The sequence below is a fragment of the Sphaeramia orbicularis genome, chromosome 9 (assembly GCF_902148855.1).
Source record: "Sphaeramia orbicularis chromosome 9, fSphaOr1.1, whole genome shotgun sequence".
NCBI lineage: Eukaryota > Metazoa > Chordata > Actinopteri > Kurtiformes > Apogonidae > Sphaeramia > Sphaeramia orbicularis.
This window is the reverse complement of record NC_043965.1, coordinates 21,555,916-21,581,421: the sequence shown is the minus strand read 5'-3', so window position 1 is coordinate 21,581,421 and position 25,506 is coordinate 21,555,916. Positions and strand designations below refer to the sequence as shown.

The window sequence follows — 25,506 nt, the reverse complement described above, 5'->3', positions numbered from 1 at the left end:
AACAAATAACTTTAAAAATGCATGTATAAAAATACTAAACTTTATTGATTTGAGAATAACAACAGATATACAGACAGGGTTTGAAGAGTCACACTTTATTTACAAAAATCTTGAGAGCCAAAATGTGATGGCGAGTAAGTCTATTTACTTTTTTAGTAAGTTTAGTTTTTATTCTTAGAGCTAAAATACCAGCTACAGGCTCCTGATGTGTCTGGACGTGGTTTGGCGGTTGCAGAGTAAACCTCAGCTTTACTGGCGTCTTCTCAGCTGTGCTGACCTTTGTCACAGAATGAGTTGCTTGATCAGGTGTGTGTCCAACATGATGGTGGTTTGATTTCTACTTTCTGCGATGGCCCCCTTCTTGCTGCTAAAATACAAACAACGAAAGAACATAAAGTCACAATCCTGATATTCACTTAAAAACTGCACAAATCTGTTTAAGTTCCTGCATAAAAATACCACGAATTTTACAATCAGTCTGAATTAAACTAGAAACGACTTACCTCTCCATGCAAACAGAATCTGAAATGATTTAGTGCTTTTAAATGATTCATACTGAAAGATTCTGGATAAAACTTTACATCAAAACCATTTTTTTTTTTTTTTTTACATCTATAGAGAATTATCAGAAAAAATAGACTCTATATCAGGGTCTTTTCCCTAACGCTAACCTTTAGTAATAAAACAGTAAAACCACCCATTTCAAAAACAACAAGAAACCAGTGAGTAGGCAGAATCAACCCATGCTTTTATTTAATCCATTGCATATAAAAACTTTTTTTCCTTTGTTTTTATGTTTTTTACATAAAGTTGTATGATCTACAGTGCTATCCAATAGACTGCAATTAACAAGGAATCCATTAAAATAACATTTTAATTGTCCTGTGAAAACTTCCAGACAAGTTGGCATTCTAAAGACATAACCCAAAAAATAATTGTCCTGAAGACCTTTTTTAAGTTACAGTTTGTGTTTTCCTTTCATACCATAAAAAAATAGAACACATAATGAGAAAAGAACCCACTGTTTCCATTGGTCCAGGGCTGTTTATAATCTACAGTATGTGTGTCAAAATAAGAGTCCCTATTGCGGGACAATGACGCTCTCACCCAAGACCCCTCCCCACCCCCCCACCCCCATGTAACCCCTTACCCCCCGTTCACAACAGAAATATACCTAACTCTTCTCCTGTCCAGGCAGAAAGATGTCAGTGGTTTTGGATATTGCAAGTAATGTGAGTGGAAGTGTGGGCCGAGCATAGATAAAGCAACACACTGTTATTGTTCCAGCCATAATTAATGCAGCATTGGCTGAACATACAGATGTGTCTCAAAGCCTCTGTGTTTTGTAAGACGTGGATGAGTAGCAACGTCACACCCCTCCTGCCCCCCCCTTCCTCCCATTCAGTGTTTGAAGCTGTGACACAAACACACATAAGAATAACTGTGAGACATCGAAATTACTCCCATTTCGCTCACATGTCACGTGTTGTGTCACATCTTTTTGAGCGTAGTAGCAGGGCTTTGGGATGTGCGAGTTGTTCGGACCACGCCTACAGCAAATACGACCCTTAGACATCCGGCTATAAACCACACATCACTCAAGGAGCAAATCTGTGACTTGTGTTTGACCTGAATCTCTACAAGCTTCGACACTGATAATATACTTTTTTTTTTCTTCTTCTTCTTCTAAATCAGTGCCAAATTTTCACAAGAGCAAATTGTGTTTGGCTGTATTTGTAAAAAGGCAACATTTTTGAGAACTCAATGGGAGATCAGGACAACACAAGCCGAAAGATTTGCCAATGCAGCAAAGAGAACTAGAAAATAAGAGGAAAAAGGCTAAAGTAAATGACATGCGTTGAATTTAAGGCACAGCCCATGGGCCAAGGAACAGTTTCTTTTTAAAAAACAATTTGGCTTTCCCCCTCTCTTCACTGAGCTAGTTCTCAGATAAGCAACATGTCGATGGATCATTTTTACACTGAAGCTCATGTGTAATAAACATTCTCTCAACAAGAGGTACGTAATACAGCCACACCATCACCAAAAGGGATGATAAGAATCAACCATTTACAACAAACGGCATTATGATAGTAATAACATTAATAATTATATATTATATACAGCACAATAAATATATGTTTGTAAACAGCGATAAAACCAGAAAAATCTTATTACAGGTAAGGGCTTTGGGTGAGGATGAAAAAACAGAAAAACTAAAATCTTGGCACAAAATAAAAGATTAAATAAAAAGTTCTGAAATGACACAGAATTAAAACAAGCACTCTTTAAAAAAAAAAAAAAAAAAAAGCTGTGTGCAGTATTTCAAGTGTTTTTTTCTTTTTTACATTTGTAGATTTTCTATATTTTATGTACACAGAGAGGGAAAAAAAAGGATATTTGGGTATTGGTAACTGGCAAGCCTGTACTGTGGTCTATGCTACAGTGAAATATCTACTGTACCACCTTTATATTGCAAAACAGCTAAACAAATAGAAAAAAAACATATAAATAAATAGTAACATCTGGTGTTAAGTGAAAAAAAAAAAAAAAAAAAAAAAAGAGAAAGTAAGAGACTCTTGGCCGAGGTGTAAGACAGCAATGTTTTACCAAGTATGCAGGAGTGATCAAGCATAATGTGGTGATATATATATGAATATATCAGTGCATTAGAGTATCTACGTAGAGGATAGTCGTTCTCTCATGACCACGCGACGGAGCTGATTGTCTTGTCAAAAGCAAAGACAGCAACAGGGTTTAACATCGCGATGGCGAAGTGAACGTACTGTGAAAAATAAATTTGCAGGACGTAACAAAACATGAACTAGCTTGACTGAATGACAGGCAGAAAGGTATTCAGCTGTTGGAGATGCAGCAAATAAAGAAAACATTGGTATATAAAATCACCTCGGTCATTTTTAACACCACTTCCGATTTTGTTTTTGTTATTTTTTTGTAGTATACACATTAGAGCGCTAAATCAAGCTTCTAAAAAAGGTGCTTTTTGTATCAACTACAAAGCATTGCATTGTCTCAGGATGTGTTCAAAAGAACTGCAGGCAACCATATTCAAACGTAAAGGCTTCATCCACATCACAAACTAGTTCAATGAGAGTAAAGCAGAAGGTTTCATGTTTCTGCTCCCCTTTAAAGAACCAGTATTTAAGATTTAGGGGCAAGGGGGGGTCTAATTGATCACTGTAAACTGCCTGTAGGTGTGAATGTGAGAGTAAATAGTTATTAGTGTAAATGTGCAGGATGTGGACCACCTTCAGCTAAAGTTAGCTGGGATAGGCTCCACAAAAATGAATGACTGTATTTTCTTGAGTTTAGAATCAATATTTTTCATGTGCCGCTGTGTTTCTCTGGTAGCAAAGAACAAACAAATTTAATACTGGCTTTTGAGGATGTGTTTATGGTGACTTCATGGTCATTGTAGGCTCTCTTGCATGCTTGAAAAACCACAAATAGATGCCCCCAAATCCTACAAACTGGTACTTCAAAAAAAAAAAAAAAAAAAAAAAAAAAGAAGTAATGAATAAGTTCCAAATTTCAATTCACAGGACTAACCAAATATGAATAAGTGGCATGGGATTAGTAGTATAAATGCTATTGGAGCAAGTGCAATCATTTCAGAACACTTCTCACGTAATCCAGCTGTGAACAAACTCCTTCAAACACTGAAACTCTGTGATACATTTCTCTCCATTGGTTCCATGATTTTCAAAAGTCATATCTCATCTAGTTGCTAATAAAAGAAAGCCTAGGATTGCAAAAGTAAATTCTAGAAAATATCTGAATCTTACATACAGTACGATACAAAAATCAAAGAGGTCTAGGACAGCGTCATGGCTGTAACATTTGAGCTTTGTGTCAGTCAGGTTTTCAAGGAAGACTTCCACATCAGGAATGTGTCTCAAAAAGCTCCCCAGTGTGCTGCAGCTTATACTTCTGTGGCGTCTCATCGGGTTTTCAGGGGAACGACAGCATAATATGCCTCCTAATTCACAGTGGGGAGGAAATGACCTAACTGAGAGGGAGATTCTCCTTGAACACACCGTCTCTGTAGAGAATGGGCACTTGTTAAAACACAGAAACACCGCTAAACTTCAGGCAAAGCTGAGACAAAGCAGAGGGAAGGAAAATGTGGGATTATGTATCGTATGAACAGCACTGAGCGGACTTTGAACTGCTCATCAACGTCCTAACTTAAGCTTGGAAAAGAGGAGGAGTGAAAGTGAAATAAAGACACACCGCTTCAGTACAAACGGGAATGGAAAGAAGATTTCCTGAGTGCAAAAAAACTTGAAGAAGTACCGGTGGGCGTGTCTGAACAAAGCTGACGGGAGGAGTGGCCAAGGTGAAGAGCAGCGCACGCTTTGGAATAAACATAGATGTGTAAAAAAAACAAACAAAAAAAAAAAAAAATCAAAAAAACACAGACAGACTCCACAAAACCCAAAAAATATTCTATAAATAATCATCTGTCATTACTAAGAAGAACAGTTAATGCTGTCTATAAACTGCTATGTGTCAGGGGATTTCTCTTTCTCCTCTTCCTCCTCCTCTTCCTCCTCTGCTACCTCTTCCTCCACTAGACAGGGTTGTGAGCAGAGAGTTTCTCCCTCTTCAGCTACTTCCTCCTCCTCCTCGTCCTCCCCCACCTGTTCGTCCAAAGGTATCTCTGTTGATTCAGAGTCCTGCGTACAGAGCGTTTTAGAGTCAGTACAGCTGTTTTCCTCTTCTTCATCCTCCTCCTCCTCTTCCTCCTCCTCCTCTGGCTGGCTCCCACTGTCTTTTTCTGTGTCCGACTCCCCGTCCTCCTCCAGGGTGAGCTCAAACTGGAACTTGTCCCCTCCTGGGGGTCGGCTGCCGTCCTCGGGCTCATCCAGAGCGGGAGAGGGGCTTTGGGGGATGGTGCTTTGGTACCACTCCCTGTTGTCTTCCAACGTGTCCAGGATGTCCTGGGCGTCTGGGTGAACCAGGTCGGCCCACGTCTCCCACAGAGGGTGAACGATGTAGTCGATAAAACCAACCTGCATTGAAGAAAACACAGATTGAAGATTCAAGAAGTTTATTGTCATATACACAGCAGTATTGAGCAATGAAATTCTTACTTTGCAAGTTACTTTTAGACGACTAATAATTAAACTACACTAAAATTAAATAAAGGAAATAAACGGTACAATTATAACAATTTAAACTAAACTAAAAGGAAATAAACGGTACAATTAAAACAATTTAAACTAAACTAAAAGGAAATAAAGAAAATAAACTGTACAATTAAAACAATTAAACTAATCTAAAAGGAAATAAAGGAAATAAATGGTACAATTAAAACAATTTAAACTAAACTAAAAGGAAATAAAGGAAATAAATGGTACTATTAAAACAATTTAAACTAAAAGAAAATAAAGGAAATAAACAGTACAATTAAAACAATTTAAACTAAACTAAAAGGAAATGAAGGAAATACACTGTACACTAAAAAATAAATAGATCAACTAAAATAAAGCGAGTACTCTGTGCAAAGAGTGAGGTGCAAAAAAATCCCCACAGATGAATGACGTTGTGTTTCAAAGCCCCATCAGACTGTGGATCGCATCAGTCTACCAGGTCTATTCATACTGTGCAACATAGATCTAATAAACTTAGGTACAACATCAAGTTTAATGTGAGCAGACTGTGACAACAACTATTGAACATGACAGAATATGTCAATAGAATGGATCATCCCCAGTGTGCACCCTGTGAACTGATGAACCAGTGAAGTTCAGATCACTATTACAAAAGTGAATTTAATGGACATGGGAAAAAGAGGAGGAAAATCTGGAGCCAGGTGTGGCTTGTTAAAAGACGTAAAAAAAAAAAAAAAAGGAAGAAAAAAAAACACTTGAAGTCAGTATTTTTAACAAATATAAATGTATTGATCTGTGTCACTTCATGCTGCATTCCTATTGGTTACTTCGTAGATGTAGGTCACTGCAGGACTCGCAGTGTGAGATGGTCATTACGCATGTCTCACACTGTCATAAATCTGACCCAGACTATCTCTGGTTGCAAATCTATGACAACAGCTGTCTGTGAACCTCTTGTGATTTAGGAGCCAAGACCAATAGACAAAAGAAGCAACATTCCAGTCTTTACATTCAGAGGCTGCGGAGGGAGACCAAAGGCTGATCTGTCTGAATGGAGTTCTATGGGAGAAGTGGTTCAGTGCCCCAAATACATGACTGAAAAGAGTTTGCTCTGTAACAGTCATTTGACCTTTGTGATGACCTTTAGTATCTTGTCCACAGACTAGCATATTATGATGCCCTTGTAAAGATCTGTAATGAACTAAATTTGAAATTTTGTGAGACAGTTTGAGGTGTTATGACAGTCCAGACCTATTTATGGCAACTCTACATGAACTCTATGCTTTAAATTGTCAAAACTAAAGGTAAAAATCCCTAAACTCACCAAACAAGTTAATATTCTCTTTCATCACACCTAAGAAACCCACCCTGCTGTTAAGTATCATAAATATTAGGAGAACATTTTAACAAAGTTAAGGTGCTGATATGATTGACTCACAGTGATCACATGATTGAAGCTAAAGCTAATTAGCCACAGGTTAGTAGTTACATTTTCATTCACGGTGAAACTATCCAGATTGGAAGTATCTTTTTTAGGACTACCATTTTAGAGCCACAACCAGTACACCACCACATCTTGTCCTCTTCTGTGTGAGCCCAAAACTGTACAGTGTGTACCTGCTGTTACTTGCACATGCCGGTGTGTTTGGGTGTTACCTGGCTCTTTTCTACTGAGGCGTTGTGTTTGTCACACATGGGGCTGATCTCCATGCCCCTCTCCCTCTCCCGGTCGCCCTGGCTGAAAAACTCCTCCATGATGCGGTCGGTCCACTGCCGGTACAGCTGCAGAGGCTTGGTGGGATTGCTCAGGTCTGCACAGTGCACCATGTTCTGGAGAACCTGAACACAACACACAGCAAAGATGATAAACTTCAGAAGAATGATATCCACAATAAAGGCCTCAGTTGTTCCCTGAAATCATTTGACTTTGCGATAACTGTAGGATTTCCCAGCAGAATCAAAATGAATACAAACCTAACAAGTGATGCCAGGCACAACAAACCCCGCCCCTCGCACGTATTGTAGCTTATTTTGGCATCGATCCAGTTGATGTCATCATGTCTATGCGTGTGATGATATCAGCATATCAGTTGCTTCTATATATGTGCCAAGTTTGAAGTGAATTGAAAAAATTTGATGTTTTTATTTCGCCCATTATAAGTAAATGGGAGAAAAAATAAATTTAGAATATTCATAAAAAATGTGAACTTTGACCTACTTTTCCTAAAATGTAATGACATCTATTCTGGGTCACTGGCCATCTACAGTATAAACCCAATTTGGTATGAATTCAACCAATGGTTTTGCTGTTAGAGTGTTAACAATCAAAGGAACAAAGAAACAAACTAGAAAAACACTCAGAGAGCGCAGACCTCCGCTGAGGCAGATCAACCCCTCCCTTGTGTTTGAAACATGTAAAGTAAGAAAAAATGTTAAATATCGCTGTGTCTCGGTTATAGGTGTCAAATTATAGAATCACCTGAAATTATGTAGCTCATTGTTGAGTTTTCCAAAACATTTAATGTGTCAAATTTTCAAGGGTTATGAAAGTAAAATAATCTCTAAGTGACTTAAGTAACTGAATGTAGACTCATTTGTGTTAATGTTTAATTTGCTGCAACTTCAGGTAATTCAAAAGATGGGAGTAGGAGAAGCATAAATAAGACTCTGGCTTCAGCTTCTTCGTTTTTCAGTTACCAATTGTGTTAATTGTATGTTCTTCATATCTATGTGTTTTTTACATAACTGAAATTAAAAAAAAAAATTCATTCATTCATTCAACATAAAGGTAAGTGTGGACTGAATGTATGTATGTATAAAGTGTTATTATTGATTATTAATGGTTTATAAGGTCGTTTTAATCTTATTATTTGGCTTTTAGAAGTAAACTGGCAACAAAAAAGATAAATGTTGGAATTTTATGTAGTTTTAAGCTTTAGTAAACCTAGACAGAGTGACAAATTCCTCACTATTACATACTTAATACACAATACTGGCAGTGATGATGCGTAAGTGAATTACTGAATTACTGACACAGGACTCAGTTGCAGGACGCAGTGGCATAACACCAATGGTACACTTTTAATTTACTAGTGTTGTTGTCCTTAGTATTGTGGAATGTCATAGAAGACAATGATTATAGATTAAAAAAACAAAAACAAAAACACAACATATTGGGATGTTTTGTGCAGTCTGACCTGTATCCTGTCAGAGTAGTTGTCCAGCAGCAAGACCCCAGAGCTGGTCACCTTCTTAGTTTCCACCATGGTTTTCAGATCAGCCAGGAGATTCATGTGCTTGGACATGTCTGTTGCTAGCACCTTATGAAACACACAGTCATTATTTAGTAAACAAAAAAAAAAAAAAAAAGAGTAATTGAATGAATGTATGATTTTGTGTGCATACTACATTTTCCCCCTTTTTGCTCCCAATTTAAGAAGAAGGTAGCTGAGGTGAGGTAAATCTATTAACTTACTATGTCAATGACCATCTTTCGCAGTGATTGTCGCTGTTTTTTGGTCAAGTTTTGGAAGATGTCACAGTTTTCCTCTTGTAGTAGCTTGAAGCCCACTGCTAGATGGTGGTTCTCCAACACAGATGAGTCATTGTACATCAATGCAAGCTCTGAATCTGCAAGACAAACAGGATTTCATTTAAAGCTAAATTCCTTAGTCTGTCTAAACGGTTACACATGTCTCATCCATCTATTTTTCACTGAGCAGCAGACGAAGGCAGCTCAGTGTTTCCACAGAGGCTTCCCCACAGTGGGTCATTTGAGGGTCCTTTAGCTGTATTTACATTTTCCATTAAGACCCATTAGTCTTGGCCACAGTGCATCACAGCAGCAACACAGAGAAAGGAGATCCTGCTTTGTTGCTCTGGAGCTGCCACAGGATCGTTTTGGTGGCTCCTAACCGGGATGACTCACACTGCCTTTATTGCAGGGATTCCCTATTCTGGTTTGTGGGAAGTACAGCACATTATGCGTGTTGCTTCTCTGAAACATTGTTACTAATAGTCTTATGCAACAGCCACATTTGTAATAGAGTGTGGTAACACCCAGTGGTTACAAACTCTCTGTGTATGTGTTTTCCCCTAAATCAGAAGATTAAGCCAAAATTTATGGCACAACCAGCCATGAGCAAGTGACTCAGTTCAAGGTGAGGTATCATGCCTAAGGACAGCTGTAAAACACAACACCTCATATTCAGTTTTACAGGTCAGTCAAATGGCCAAAAATGTATTCTTATAACTAATGGTAATGATGATAATAATAATGGTATCGACTCATACACGTAGTTTTGTGCTAAGTGTAATATATGTCTGGAGACTTCTGTCACTCAAATGTAGATGACGGTGTATTAAGATTTCACAGGTATAAGTACCTGAAAAGGGCAAAATGAAGTGAAAAAAATATTTATATGTGAAATTTAAATAACTCCTTTGGTTGATAAAATATAAAGTCTGTGGTTTGCTGGAAACATGTTCATCCAAACAGAAAATAGAAAATATTCATCATTTTATAACAGGAGAGTCAAACATACGGCCCATGGGCCAAAACCAGCCCGCCAAAGGTTCCATTTCGGCCCGCGGAATGAATTTTTGAAATGCAAAAATTACACTGAAGATACTAAGAGTCAAGGGGTGTGTGTGTGTGTGTGTGTGTGTGTGTGTGTATGTGAAATCTCCATGTCCACCCTGCCATAGGAGAACGGACCCCCGTTTGATAATCACAGATGCCCCCCTGGTCCGACAATGATGGACGCCCCCACCCCCCCGATCCGACAATGACGCCCCCCCCCCCACACACACACACACACACACACATTATTTTCTGCCCAAACATGCTGATCACACCTCATTTGTAGATCCAATATTGATCCAAGTTGAGGCTTAATACTATTAAAATTGCACTTATTTTTCTTAAGAAATTTCAGGTTTTTCAACTTATTCACATTTTTTTTTTTTTGTGAAAGCATAGTTTATAAATAATACACCTCCATGGTGCCCAAAGCACTTTACAAGGCCTCACATTCACCCATTCACCAGTAGGCGGCTGCCACCATGCAAGGCTGCCAGACCCTACTGGGAGCAATTTAAGATTCAGTGTCTTGCCCAAGGACACTTTGACATGTGGACAGTCAGAGCCAGGATTTGAACCGCTGACCGTTTGGTCATTGGATGACCCGCTCAACTAACTGAGCCACAGTTGCCCCCGAAATGTATGCCATTTCATTATTTCATTCTATTTTTCTGCACAACAACAAAGAGAGCAATTTGGAGTTGTCATTATTTACAGGCTATTATGTTATCATTTTATTATTCTGGCCCACTTGAGATCAAATTGGGATGAATGTGGCCCCTGAAGTAAAATGAATGAGCTTGACACCCATGTTTGACAGGGAAAGAAAATGATTTAAGGTGATAATGGTGTCCTCTGTGACCCTCTCTGCCTTAGAATCATGAGTCAAAGATACCACATGAGTAAAAAAAATTGCTAAAGAGACAATCTATGACTTTTTTTCATTCTGTATAGTGTATATGCAATTATTCAGGTCAACACATGAAATAGTATTTGTGTAAGAAGCATTAATTGCATGGTGCCCTAACAGTGTGTTTAAGACCGATTCAGACTTAAGTGTATCATGATGTGTCCAGATTGAAAGTGTGGAAATCAAATAACCACCGTTTTGAAATGTAATTCCAGTTGGATTTCCACAGTTATGTGTCAGTATAGAATCAGATCTCAAAGTGTGTTTGACGTCAATCACACAACGATGAGATCAAACCCAGAGTGGTGGCAACACTGAGCAGAACCCATGTCACTACGAGCAGAGCACTAAGGAGGAGAACATGTACAACAACAGTCCGTGGACAGATACTGAAATAAATGGTGTGCTGGCATTTTGGGGGTAGACTCTGTACAGACGTATGTAGTTACTGACGCCTATGTCAGTACCATGTGAGTAGTCTGTGTCAAAACATCTGACTTGAGTAACAAATCCCATTCTTCTGCAGTCACAACAAAGCCTAAAAGTAATTGTGTATTAGTGACTGGAGGCAGAAGTTAGTGTGAATATTCTCCACATGGTATCAGTGTGTGAGTGTGTGTCTGTACATGATGCTGCTGACAAAGCTGCTATAACATGGCTGTATTTAGACTCACTGGTGTTGATGAGAAACTGGTTGGAGACCCCAGGATGGTCCACATCATGAATTGCACTGGCAAAGATGGCAGCTAGGATCTCAAGGTCTGTGAACACAGCCTGGCAAAAAAAAGAAAAGAAAAAAAAAGAAAAGAATGGAGTTAGGAGAGAGGGCAGAGAGAAGGCACTGATGGGAGAATCAAACCGATGGACAAAAATATTCTAGCAACTAAGAGCCATTGATTGGACTTTGAGCGGGGAGTGTGATTGAAGCTGATTGTGAACGCGTGAGATTGTGTGTTAATGTGTATACGTCTGTGCCTGTGTGTGTGTGTGTGTGTGTGTACATGTAGCTCACCTCAAGGGCAGGGGTGGATAGCAGCACGTGGGTTGACTGGGTGACGTCAGCAGCATGGATGTTGTTATGGTAAGCCACATCGCCATGATAATGGTCTTCTAAGGTCATCAGGTATGTTATAAAGGTGTCAAGTGGAATTTTAAAAGTTTTTAACAAGTCTCTCTCCTATAAACATGAAAAGAGGAGGAAAAAAAGGGTAAAATCAGAATTTAGACATTGTTCTTTTGCAATGAAAAATTAAGTCAAGACAGCAAAAAAAAAAAAAAAAACAGAGCAGATGGTCTTACTTGGAATATTGTGTACATCATGACTGTCAGTGGCCGATTCCCAGAAAACTCTGAGATTTTAAAAACGTTAAGGCCCCATTTATTCACATGCTCCAGCTCCTGTGAAAAGAATTAAAGCGATATTCACTTATAGTTTCCCCACAATATTCCTGACTTTCTAAACCACCTCCAATCATGCTTCATTCACCATCAGCTCCCTCCTCATACTCCCCAAATACTCTGTATCTGAGTGTATGCATCTGTAACCGATTTCAGTCGCAGCACACATTCTATTCACTCAGTACGTTGTCGGATCACACAAACGCACCTTAGCAAGTTCATCCTCAGTTTCGGTTTTTACTCCGAAGCGAGGGATATTGGAGTTTGTGAGGCTGGAGGAATGTTGCAGCTTTTTCACCCCACTGATCTGAGACATGGGCTTGTTCTTCTTCTCCTTCTCCTTCTGCGTCTGAGGAGATGGCATCTCCACTTCATGTTGCTTATCTGGAGATGAGCAGATAATCATAGGAGGATTGGGTTTATGTTATTTTGAACCATAAAATAGTTTTCTTTGTTGAATCAGTGACTGAATTTAATGTAAAAGACATATTTTTGACAATATATACACACACTCTGACTATAAATGTTCAGCCTTCATGCATTTTATTTTTTTTTTAATTATAAACCAGCGGGTGTATCTGCCTGTTTTATTACTCACCTAAGAAGGTGCTGGAGATGAACTCAGACACCTGGTTCCCAGAACGGCTCATCTCTGAAAGGTGAGTCAGCTCCCTGTTCAACATCCTCTTGAACTAAAAGAGGAACACACATAGGCACAGATGAGAGGTTTGACAGTGTTTAATAGAGGGAAAAAAAACACACAATGGTACTCAGCATACACATTTAAATACACACATTAAGTAAAGCAACAGTGAACCCCACTCAGTAAAATCAACATCTTATTAATGCGTGTTTTCCTGCTGTTAGTATTCATGTTGGTGATCATCTTTGCCCTTCCTGTTGACCGTGGCTTTCCAGTTATTAAACACAAAATCACAAAGCCACATCAAGGAAATTCAGGTTTCTGGTGAATACAAATACAACGGTATCACACAAAGTAAGTCAGTCTATTGTCAGGGTTGTGCGTAAATAGTTCTTGATTTTCACAGGTTTTTTTTTTTTTTAACATTTCACACTGGCTGTTTCCTCTCTCTACCTCTCTCCTTCACCTCATTTCTCCACCTCTCCTTTGGCTAATTTGAGTGGCAGGCCTAAATATAGCTCTGCCTTTTGATTTGAAGACCAAACTGATTGATGTGGAGGAGAATGCTTGAAATCAGGGATTTTCCAAAGTGGTTACAAAATGGATTGCAAAACAAAATGACCTTTTCACTTCACCAAAATCTCAAAACAAAAATCATTCTAGCTTCTTTCAAAATGTACAATAGATATAGATATATATTTATAAATTACTTGAATCAATCTCTGTCGTTTAAAATACACCAGTCACATCACTACAGAGTGCTTATTGTGCAATAGTGTACTGACATCCCATTGAATACCACCCACAGGCATTCACTGGGTGCTTTTGTAAAATGGAGACACAAGGCAAAGCATCATCTGTACTGTGCCTTTGTCAACAAAAAAACAATCAGTCTAGGAAAAATTCTATCGCATCTGTATTAAAACATAACAAAATCACAATAAAAGGATTTTTTTTTAAAAATATTCAGAACCCAAAAATAACCCTCATTACATGAAACAATATGGAACAACATAACTACCCAGAGAATGGGTGACCTAAAAAGGGCTTCACCGACCGGTTTTATTCCACCATTACAAGTACATTGCATCAGCTTTTTCAATCACAGATCAGAAAAGATAATGTATCCAAAAATGTCGAACCATTTAAAGAATTGCTCTTTGCAACATAGCAATAAATACAAAGCACATACATAAAGTACATACTTTCTGTTTGAGGTCACTTTTACACAACATAAGTTGCAAAAAAATAAGCCCATTCTCTGGTAATGGATTTCATCAATTATTTTAAAAGAGCCTTATAAATAAATCTGAGTTATTATTAAAACTCTCTAATCTTACCTTTATATATCCCCAGGAAACAGAGAACAGATAATTTGCTTCAGGCATTTTGTCAAATCAACAAAATAGATCCAAAGTCAGAAAGGTACAGATGAGAAGCCCAGTACAGAAGTACAGTTCAGAGAAAAAAACAACAGCAGCAGCTCAGCCTAAGGAGCCTTCAAAGATCAGTCCAGTGTAAATCAGCTGTACAGAGCCCATGAATGAAGCAGCACATTTGTGTCCAGTAAAAATCCATAAAAATGAGCCATATTCCAGAAAGCAGAGAGGACGAGCAGATTCTGAGAGGAACGAGTGGCAAGTGGGTCCCCAAAGATCCGATGAGAGCATATCGTGACCACAAACCAAATGCCCTCCCTCACTCACACACACATTCACAAGTAGATACACTGCTGAGTTGGTGAATAATACATGATAGTGCGGATGTTTGGTAGGTGCCAAAGCACCGGGACGGCAATTTTTTTTCTGTAAACAGCTACCAAATGGGGCTGGATGCCTGACTGCCTGCCTGCTCCAAGAGTATGACACAAGCTCCCATGTGAAGAGCACAGACTGCTTCTATTAACGTGTCACGCAACAGCAACAAATCAGGGCCCAGCTATGAAGTAAGTGTGAGCTCATCATCGCCTCTGATTGGCTCGTTCGGAACAGACCTGAGGTCACCTGCTGTGTGATTGGCTCGAACTAAAGTCAATGGAAAATGTACCCCTTCCCTCCTTCCTTCCTTCGGTCCTGCAGTGCAGAGTGATGGGATTGTGTGTGTGATGTGCACTGGTGTGTACATATGTTACATACAATACCCACCAGTGTTTGTGTTTATGCATTCACCTGTGATTCAGAAGTGTGTGTCTTTGTGTTTACGTGATGGCCTGCCTGACCTTCTGTACAGTATGACATAAAAATAGAGGTAACCTCATCAGTTGTGATACAAAAACATGAAAAAAACTGAGGTCACTTTTCTGTATGCATGGGAGGGTGAGTCACAATACCGTGCTGATGAGATGATGTAAACAAATGAAAACCCATTAATCCTACAAAAAGAATGAGCGTCACAGTTATCTGAAGTGGACTCAGTAGGGCAGAGACTCAAAGCACCATGTCACACATAGGTTACTCAAATATTGATAAAATCTAATGGTGCAACAGTTACAGAGAGTTTGGAACACTGCTGTTATAAATGACACTAAACCAAAACTGAACTATATAAATAATGAATGTGTAATTATTATATAAATACTGATTGTTCAGAAACAAACTGTTCTAGCTGTACCTGTCCTCTAGATTCAACAAAAAAAGGTGAGACAGATTGGTGGTCAAAGGAAAGGGTGTTTAAAAGGAAAAACATCTGAATGTGACTAATAAAACATTTTTTCTGATTGTTTCACAGCAGTTATGTTCTAAAGCACAGGTGTCAAACACGTGGCCCGGGAGCCAAAACCGGACCGCCACTTCACTACACTGAAATATTAACAGTCAAAGTTGTGGAACTCATTTTAGTTGTCATGCGTCGACGTTTATGTTGATTTAGTTTTGGGTTTTTTGTCTCTTCCTGTTTTATTTTGGTGATGGTGGTTTCCTTCCTGTTCTGTCTGCACTCTGTCAGTCTTGTCTTTGTCTTCCCTGTCCCATCATTGCCTGCACCTGGTGTCTCCTCATAATTGTCCACACCTGTTTGTGATCCCTGCCTCCCTTATATATTCTCCCCGTTCCCTTTGTCTCTTGTCAGTGCGTCGTATCTGTGATCTTGTGAAGACCGTCTCATGTTAAGTATTTTGAATCTTGAATCTTGTTCCTTGTATTATCCTCTCAGGCTTTGTAGTTTTTATAGAGTACGTTGTACTTCTCTTTTAGTTCATTAGAGATTTTTTAGGTTATTTGTAGAGCACGTTGTGCTTTCTCTTTTTGTTGTCTTTTGTGCTTTTGTTTTTTGTAAAATAAATCTTTTTTTGACCACTGATCCTGGAGTCTCGATGCATTTGGGTCCACACCTAGTGTCGTGTTCTAACAGAACGCACTGACCAGAATGGACCCAGCCGAGACGAAGACAATTTTGACAGCTGTTGGAGCACATGGACGTCGGCTCCATGAAACTGAAGCACACCTCGTTGCTCTGAGCCAAGCTGTGCAGCAGCTCATAGAGCAGCAGCGAGGGGACCGAGAAAATAAATCAAATCAGATTTTGAAGATTAACCAGACCATGCAAAGGATTCTAATTCACCTGGAACCTGGGAATGTCGTTCCTACCCAGCCTGTCAGAATGGTTCCTGCGGCCTCATCAATGCCTCCGCCAGCTGAACCCACCGTCAGCCTTCCTCCCTGCTCCTCGCCACAGCTTGCCCCTCCTGACAAATTCTCTGGACAATCAGGTGACTGTAGAACATTTATTTTTCAATGTGACCTTCATTTTAAACTGTCTCCTGTGATTTATGAGTCAGAATATACCAAGCTGGCTTTCATCATTTCCCACCTCACCGGACGGGCAGCAGAGTGGGCAACGAGCGAGTGGGACCGGGGGTCCGCCTCCTGCCAGTCTGCAGAGGCATTCTTCGTCGCCCTCCGACGGGCATTCGACCACGTTGCTCCCACCCGCGAAGCGGTCCGGAGGCTCGAAAACCTACGCCAGGGGGACCTCAGCGTGGGTGAATATGCCATCCGTTTCCGCTCAGCTGCAGACAACACTGAATGGAATGATGCGGCTTTGAAGGACGCATTCCGCCGGGGGCTGTCGGGAGTCATCAAAGATCAACTGGCGCCGCTGGAGGAGCCTGCAGACCTGGACTCCTTGATCTCCATGGCAACCCGCTTGGACATCCGCAATCGGGAGAGGGACCAGGAGCGACAATACGAGGATGGCGGGCGCTCGTTCCAGTCAGCTCTTCCATACCCATCCACATCAGCTCAGAGACCCAACGTTCCCTCAGCGCCTCCTGCTGGAGAGGAGGTACCTATGCAGTTGGGTCGCACCCACATCTCCCCAGCAGAGCGGCAGCGCCGTCGTCAAGAGGGGAGGTGTTTTTACTGTGGTCAGCAGGGACATCTGAGGGCAGCCTGTCTGGTAAGAAAACCTCGTTCCTCTGCTGAACTTCAAGAACTCACAAGCATACACCCCCTTCCTAGCTCACCCAGACGCACTTTGACTCCTGTTACTTTTATTGTACGTAATAGCAGGGTAGAGCTGGGGGCCTTCATAGATTCAGGGGCCGATGAGAACCTGATGGACGAGGCTTTAGTGAAAAGCTTGAGCTTAAAGATGTGTGAGCTTCCCTCTAGGGTAACGGCTCAGGGTATTACTGGGGTGGAACTTTTTCAGGTCACTCATCACACAGAACCCCTGCAGATGAACATAGAAGACCACAGTGAATTGGTGGATTTCCAAATTGTAAAATCTCTTGCTCACCCCATTGTGCTTGGATTTCCCTGGCTAAAGAAACACCGTCCCTCCATAGACTGGGTCACAGGCAGGATTGAGGCCTGGGGAAAAGATTGCTATGTAAACTGTGATAGCAATACACACAATGTGGCCTCTGCTGCCTTTACCAAGCACCCCAAGATCACGCAGAATCAGGGGAAATCAGAAGTTTCAGACTTATCTAATGTACCCTCCCACTATCACCACTTGAGGGAGGTGTTCAGTAAAACTCGGGCATCCTCTCTTCCTCCCCACCGGGACTATGATTGCCCCATTGATCTGTTGCCAGGGGCTCCTATTCCTAAGGGACGAATGTACTCTTTATCGCAGACGGAGACTAAAGCTATGGAGGACTACGTAGAACAATCACTTAAGTCCGGGATAATTCGTCCTTCCTCCTCACCAGCGGGGGCTGGTTTTTTCTTTGTTGCCAAAAAGGACGGCTCTCTCCGTCCATGTATAGACTACAGCCCTCTAAATGAAATCACAGTAAAGAATCGTCATCCCCTGCCTTTAATGGCGTCCGCATTCGACCAACTACAGGGGGCCCAATACTTTACTAAGTTAGACCTAAGAAATGCTTATCACTTAGTCCGCATACGTGAGGGGGATGAATGGAAAACTGGCTTTAACACTCCATCTGGGCATTTTGAGTATCTGGTCATGCCGTTCGGGTTAGCGAACGCTCCAGCTGTGTTTCAAAGCATGGTTAACGATGTGCTACGGGACTTTTTGAACCGTTTTGTGTTTGTATATCTTGATGATATCTTGATTTTTTCTAAGGACTTAGAGTCCCACAAACAGCATGTCACACAGGTCTTAGAATGTTTACTCGAGAACCAACTGTTTGTGAAAGCAGAAAAGTGCGAGTTTCATGCCACTTCTGTAACTTTTCTTGGATTTGTTGTTTCCCCAGGAAAGGTGGAGATGGATCCTGCTAAGGTGAAGGTAGTGAGAGATTGGCCTGTCCCAGATTCCCGTAAGAAGGTGCAGCAGTTTTTGGGATTTGCTAACTTCTACCGAAAATTCATTAGAAGCTTTAGCTCAATAGCAGCTCCCCTACATGCATTAACTTCAGTAAATTCCTCCTTTGTCTGGTCACAACAAGCCAACAAGTCATTCGAACGCCTAAAACTAGCCTTCACCTCAGCCCCCATACTCACCATTCCTAACCCAGAGCTGCAGTTTGTGGTTGAGGTTGACTCCTCCAATGAGGGAATTGGAGGGGTTTTGTCACAACGGTCCCCCCATGACAACAAACTCCATCCTTGTGCTTTCCTATCACGCAAACTATCATCAGCCGAAAGAAATTACGATATAGGAAACAAGGAACTGTTAGCCGTTAAGGTGGCCCTGGAGGAGTGGCGGCACTGGTTGGAGGGGGCCCGGTTACCTTTCATTGTATGGACAGATCACAAAAACTTAGAATACATTCGTAAGGCTAAACGCCTGAATTACAGACAGGCCCGGTGGTCATTGTTTTTCAACCGTTTCAATTTTTCCTTGTCTTACAGACCAGGGTCCAAAAATGGTAAGCCGGATGCCCTCTCTCGTCTTTATGAGCCAGTGCCCAGGGCCAAAGACCCGGAACCCATCCTTCCACCTTCCCATGTGGTCGGAGCGGTCAGCTGGCCTATAGAAGATCAGGTCAAGCGGGAGGCCAGTGTGAGCCCAGTACCTGGCAATTGTCCACCTAACCGTTTGTTTGTTCCCTCCTCACTGAGGTCGCAGGTCATTCATTGGGCTCATACCTCTCTGCTGACTTGTCATCCTGGGGCTCGCAGAACTTCGTTTGTGGTTCGCCAGAAGTTCTGGTGGCCGTCACTTGACCAAGATGTCAAGACTTACGTGGCTGCCTGCACCATCTGCGCCCGTAATAAGACCTCCTCCAGGCCGCCACAAGGTTTGCTTCATCCTCTGCCTGTCCCTAGTAGACCGTGGTCAGACATTTCTTTAGACTTTGTTACAGGTCTCCCTCCCTCTAGGGGCAATACTACAATATTAACTATTGTGGATAGATTCACCAAGATGGTGCATTTTGTTGCCTTGCCTAAACTGCCTTCAGCTAAGGAAACAGCTAAACTTCTTCTTACTGAAGTAGTCAGACTCCACGGCATACCTAAAGACATTGTTTCAGATCGGGGCCCCCAGTTTTCCTCGAAATTTTGGAAGGAGTTTTGCTCTCTTCTAGGTGCCACAGCCAGCCTGACATCGGGTTTCCATCCACAATCGAATGGGCAGACGGAGCGCCTTAATCAAGAACTCGAGACCTGCCTACGGTGCCTGGTGTCGCAGAATCCGGCATCCTGGAGTGAGCACCTGGTCTGGGTGGAGTATGCCCATAACACCTTGCCTACCGCTGCTACCGGTCTGTCCCCTTTTCATTGTGCCTATGGTTTCCAACCTCCTTTATTTCCTAGTGCAGAGAAGGAGGTGGTGGTGCCGTCGGCGCATAGCCTGGTGAGGAGATGCCACCGGGTGTGGGCTGCTGCCCGCAAGATTCTTGCTCGTAATGCCTCTCGGATGAAAATGGTGGCTGATCGCCGGCGGCGCGCGGCACCGGGGTACAGACCGGGGCAGCAGGTGTGGCTCTCCACCCGGGATCTTCCACTCAACGTGGAATCCAGGAAGCTCGCTCCCAGGTTTGTTGGTCCGTTCCCGGTTTCCAAGGTGGTTAACCCTGTATCCGTGCGTCTTCGTCTGCCCAGGTCACTTCGTGTACATCCGACCTTCCACGTAAGCCGTCTCAAGCCAGTCGTCCAGAGTCCTCTGGTTCCTCCAGTGATGCCTCCTCCTCCACCTCGGACTATTGATGGGGGTCTGGTCTACACGGTCAAGAGACTTTTGGCTGTCCGTAGGAGGGGGAGAGGTCACCAGTATCTGGTGGACTGGGAGGGGTATGGTCCGGAAGAACGGATGTGGGTTCCCTCAAGAGACATCCTGGACAAGCAGCTCATCAGGGACTTTCATTCTGGACAGTCTGCCTCTCCTGGTCCGTCAGGAGTCGGACCTGGTGGGGGGGGTACTGTCATGCGTCGACGTTTATGTTGATTTAGTTTTGGGTTTTTGTCTCTTCCTGTTTTATTTTGGTGATGGTGGTTTCCTTCCTGTTCTGTCTGCACTCTGTCAGTCTTGTCTTTGTCTTCCCTGTCCCATCATTGCCTGCACCTGGTGTCTCCTCATAATTGTCCACACCTGTTTGTGATCCCTGCCTCCCTTATATATTCTCCCCGTTCCCTTTGTCTCTTGTCAGTGCGTCGTATCTGTGATCTTGTGAAGACCGTCTCATGTTAAGTATTTTGAATCTTGAATCTTGTTCCTTGTATTATCCTCTCAGGCTTTGTAGTTTTTATAGAGTACGTTGTACTTCTCTTTTAGTTCATTAGAGATTTTTTAGGTTATTTGTAGAGCACGTTGTGCTTTCTCTTTTTGTTGTCTTTTGTGCTTTTGTTTTTTGTAAAATAAATCTTTTTTTGACCACTGATCCTGGAGTCTCGATGCATTTGGGTCCACACCTAGTGTCGTGTTCTAACATTAGTTCAGGTTCCACATACAGACCAATTGTGATCTGAAGTAAAATAATAGCATAATAACCTATAAAAGCTGTTCAAAAATTTTCTTGTTTAATGTGACAAAATTTTATTATGCCTATAAATAATGACAACTGCATATTTTTCTCTTTGTTTAAAGCAAAAAATACATTAAATTATGAAAATATTTAAATTAACGAAATGTCCTTTAACAATAAAATGTGAATAACCTGAACAAATATGAACAACATGAAATGTCTAAAGAAACTTAAGTGCAATTTTAACAATATTGTTCCTGTTACTAAATGTTTTGTGCCTTTATAGATTCCATTTGTATGTGCACATGTATAAATGCTAAGTTGAGGCATAATATTGTTAAAATTGTTATTTTTCTAAAGAAATTTCCATTTTTCCAGGTTATTCACGTCTATTTTATTTGGACAGTTTCTAAATGTAAATATTTTCATAATTTAATGTTTTTGTTTGTTTGTTTTTTGCACTAAGACAAAGAGAATTTTTAATTGCCATTATTCATGGGCTATTATATTATTATTTTACTGGTTCTACCCACTGGCTGAATGTGGCCCCTGAAAGAAAATGAGTTTGACACCCGTGTTCTAAAGTACACAGTAAATCTGACTAATATCTGTAAGGTTCTGAATGAATGATGCAGGAGAACACACCTGTCTGCTGCAACCCTGCGTCGGTTTACTGCAGATTTGTCTGTCTGTGAGACAAGACGCAGGGATACATTACACAGAGTATAGCATAGAGCGGAAACAGTCATGTAACTCGAGTCCCCATATTTTTCTTGTGATTCGTTCACTTGTACAGTGGTGTTAGTGAATGTGATGCTCAAAGATCCACAAACATCCTGAGAAAGAGTCTCAGAAAGTCATTTATATTACTTCTTGAATTTTGATTAGAAAGAAATTCATTTTAAACAGATGTCAGTGATCGGCACATGTCAGTGAATGGGATGTATTAGGCAGCAAGTGAACATTTAGCCCTTAATGCTGATGCGCTGGGAGCAGGACAGTAGGCAACGTAAGGATCTGAGTGACTTTGATAAGATCCAAATTATCATGGCCAAATGACAGAGCAGGAAAAACAATCAGAATGCAAACCAGTCAAATATCAGACTGCGAGAGCAAATCCACAGATGTGTTGATGTTTTCTTAGACCACTGTTGGTAGAGTCTAGCCACTGCAGACCAGGAACACCCAAAGAGACCTGCAGTTTGGGAAAAGTCTTTGGAGATGATGATATGGTCCTTGTCAAAGTCACTCAGATTCCTACTCTTGCCCATTTTAATAATAATAATAATAATAATAATAATAATAATAATAATAATAATAATAATAATAAGAAGAAGAAGAAGAAGAAGAAGAAGAAGAAGAAGAAGAAGAAGAAGAAGAAGAAGAAGAAGAAGAAGAAGAAGAAGAAGAAGAAGAAGAAGAAGAAGAAGAAGAAGAAGAAGAAGAAGAAGAAGAAGAAGAAGAAGAAGAAGAATCGATTAGATTTCTATAGTGCTTTTCAAGGCACCCAAAGCGCTTTACATTATTGATCCCTTATTCATTCGCTCACACATTCACACTCTGGTGGTGTGTGGTATATACATTTGTATCCACAGCTGCTCTGGGGCAGACTGACGAAAGCGTGGCTGCCAATTTGCACCAAACAGCCCCTCTGACCACCACCAAACATTCCAAGGCATTCATACACCAATGTGAGTGACACCACTGCTTCCAACACATCAGCTTTGAGGACTAAATATTCACTTGTTTTCTGATACATTCCACCCACTGACAGGTGCGAGTGTAACAGAATGATCCACATTATCACCACTTCATCTGTCAGTGGTTCTTGATCAGCTGTTATATAATCTAGTACTTGTATTCAAAAGACAAAAAAAAAAAACAAACATAGAAAATCAAGCATATAATGAAAACAACATGGGCTATAACAACATATACTGTGTGATATATTTATTTATTTATTTATTTTTTTATGACAATATTTTCCATCCTCAAGATAGCGTTTCCATTCTTGTATCGGGCCCAGATGTGGACAGAGTAGAGAACATGGCACAGACTGGGATAATTCTGAACAGGAGAAAAGGCCCTGACCAGCTGAGATAAAAATAAGCAGCTTGTATCTGAAGGAGAGGTTACTTTTGTTGCATGGACATAACAAGAAAACCTTGTGCCTACTTTACACATTATGCTGCTGACCACTCTCCACAACACACTCAAATAACACTAACCTCTTTCATTTGTTACAGAAGAGTCTCTACTGGGTACAGAGGGAGTCTTATTTAAAGATGAAAAGATTTCTCCTTTTACGTATTTATATAGTATATGTTAGTATTTTATAATTTTTTTTATTGATACTAATATAAGTATCAATGTACAGATGTGCTTATTTTTAAAGTATAGAATTCAATATTAAATAGGTCTACCCATGGGGTGATTTTGTACAAGCTGTTATATCATTCAGTTTGTAAAAAAAAAACAAAAAAAACAAACGACACATCATGTAATATATAAAAGCAGGATGTGAAAGGATCTATCCTGGGGTATTACAAGTAGATTTTGTTCATATTGATCAATACTGTTATGCCTTAAGGACTTATTATGCTGCTGCGCTATTTATATTGCACATATTTATTTATGTCAGCGGCATCAAACTCATTTTAGTTCAGGGGCCACAGTGAAACGATAATTTAATAACCTACAAATAATGTCAACTCATTATGAAAATGTTTATATGTACAAACTATCTTTTAACAATATGAATAACAGAAACAACCATGAACAACAAGAAACTTATTTTTAGAGCAATTTTAACAATGTTTTAATAATATTATGTCTCAGCATTATGACAAAGACACAAAACATTTAGAAACAGGCACAGTATTATTAAAATTGCACTTACTTCTCTTATAACATTTTAGGTTGTTCATTTTTTTTTTGACTTTTTTTTTTGTGAAAGGATAGTTTGTACGTTTTTGTTTTTTTTTCTCTTACCCTAAAACAAAAAGAAAAATTTGGACTTTGTGTGATTTATAGGTTATTATGATAGTATTTTACTGGAGATCAAATTGGGCTGTATATGACCCTTAAACTTAAATTATTTTGACATTCTTGATTGTTAATATCTCAGTGCAATTTCTGCATTTCACAAATTCATCCCATTGACCGGACTGGACTCTTTGGCAGGCTGGTTTTAGCCCATGGGCCGTATGTTTTTTTTATTTATTTAATTTTTTTAAAATTTAACCTCCTGAGACCCAGGAAATGTCGGCAAAGTACAAGGTTTTTTTGTGTTTTTTTATTAAATAAGTGCCTATATTGGAAACATCATGATGCAACAGTTTTTTCAGATGCAGTTTGTAAAATTTTTATGGAGTGTCCTTTGTGGTGAACAGTTTTCTTTTCTTTTTTTTTTGTTGTAAAACTCTTGTCCACTCTTGTGGACAGAAAATCCATAGCTGGGTCTTAGGAGGTTAAGTGAGCAGTACATAAAACATGTGAAAGACATGACAACAAATAAGACAGAACAAGAACAGATACTAATTACATATTCATCATTATACATTGATATGTCTGTATATGTGTGTGTGTGTGTGTGTGTGTGTGAGACAAAGAGAGGGAAAAAATTAAAGAAAAGACAAAGGAGTGATGATAATACCTGTCACTTGTTCAAACTTGCATTTTCTTGAGCCCTTTCATTCTCTTTGTTCTAGTTGTTTTGTTTGTTTGTGAAGCGTCTTTGAGTGTCCAAAAAAATTGCTATATAAGTGTGATGTATTATGATTATGATTATTATTATTAATAAAAAAAAGAAGAAAAAAAAATCCTAATCATTAACAAAAGTGGTAATAATAGTGATGATATTCACATAATAAATCATAATGAACAAAAATACATAACTAAATAACAAATAATAATAATAATAATAATAACAGCCGGATAAAGGGTATTGATAGAAATCATGTTGTCATTGTACAGAGAAAAACACTTACAGAGACAAACACGGGCTGTATGTTTGACAACGCTGATTTAAGAGATGTTTTAGTTGATTTTGTTTGCCTATTTTTAGGGTATTCCAATATATTGCATCTCTTTGATTGTTTGTTTGTCACATTGTGTCTTTTTGAAGCCGAAAGCAACCAACTGAAATGTATTATGTGTAAAAAAAATTCTTACGTCTTTACATTGTTTCTTAAAATAATACACGTACATGCGTGCATCTGTGTTGTACAGATGCTTCTGTTTGGATTTGTTGAATTTGCAGTGACAGTCTTTCTCTTGTTGTGAGTCTGTGTGTACATAACGTGTGTACATATATGCATTTGTGACGCTCCAGTGGCTTCCTGGATTGAAAAGGGACCAAACCTGTCTCTGCTTACTTTACACCCCACCTCTACAGCCAGCCCGGCACTGTGAGTAATTTACAGCTATGCCACAGCAGATGAGACCAGTAGCTAACCCGGATCCAGCCGGGCCAGCTCACACACTCGCACATGTACACACAGTTTACTCCCCACTGAA

General features: G+C 40.1%; 1 protein-coding gene across 7 annotated transcripts in view; it reads right to left on the bottom strand.

Moving 5' to 3' along the window:
* Positions 1–727: 727 nt before the first annotated feature.
* pde4d (phosphodiesterase 4D, cAMP-specific) overlaps positions 728–25,506 on the bottom strand; it is a 213,213-nt gene continuing 188,434 nt past the window's right edge. For 6 of the 7 annotated variants that reach the window (XM_030143585.1, XM_030143584.1, XM_030143588.1 and 3 more), the window contains 9 exons: positions 12,627–12,720; positions 12,237–12,412; positions 11,930–12,028; positions 11,643–11,807; positions 11,305–11,404; positions 8,614–8,768; positions 8,336–8,458; positions 6,795–6,977; positions 728–5,036 (listed from right to left, as the gene is read on the bottom strand). In XM_030143585.1, coding sequence (XP_029999445.1) covers positions 4,527–5,036; positions 6,795–6,977; positions 8,336–8,458; positions 8,614–8,768; positions 11,305–11,404; positions 11,643–11,807; positions 11,930–12,028; positions 12,237–12,412; positions 12,627–12,720 — 1,605 coding nt within the window. In that variant the 3' untranslated portion in view covers positions 728–4,526. The remainder of the gene's footprint in view (positions 5,037–6,794; positions 6,978–8,335; positions 8,459–8,613; positions 8,769–11,304; positions 11,405–11,642; positions 11,808–11,929; positions 12,029–12,236; positions 12,413–12,626; positions 12,721–25,506) is intronic. The other variant, XM_030143586.1, reaches the window with a different exon arrangement.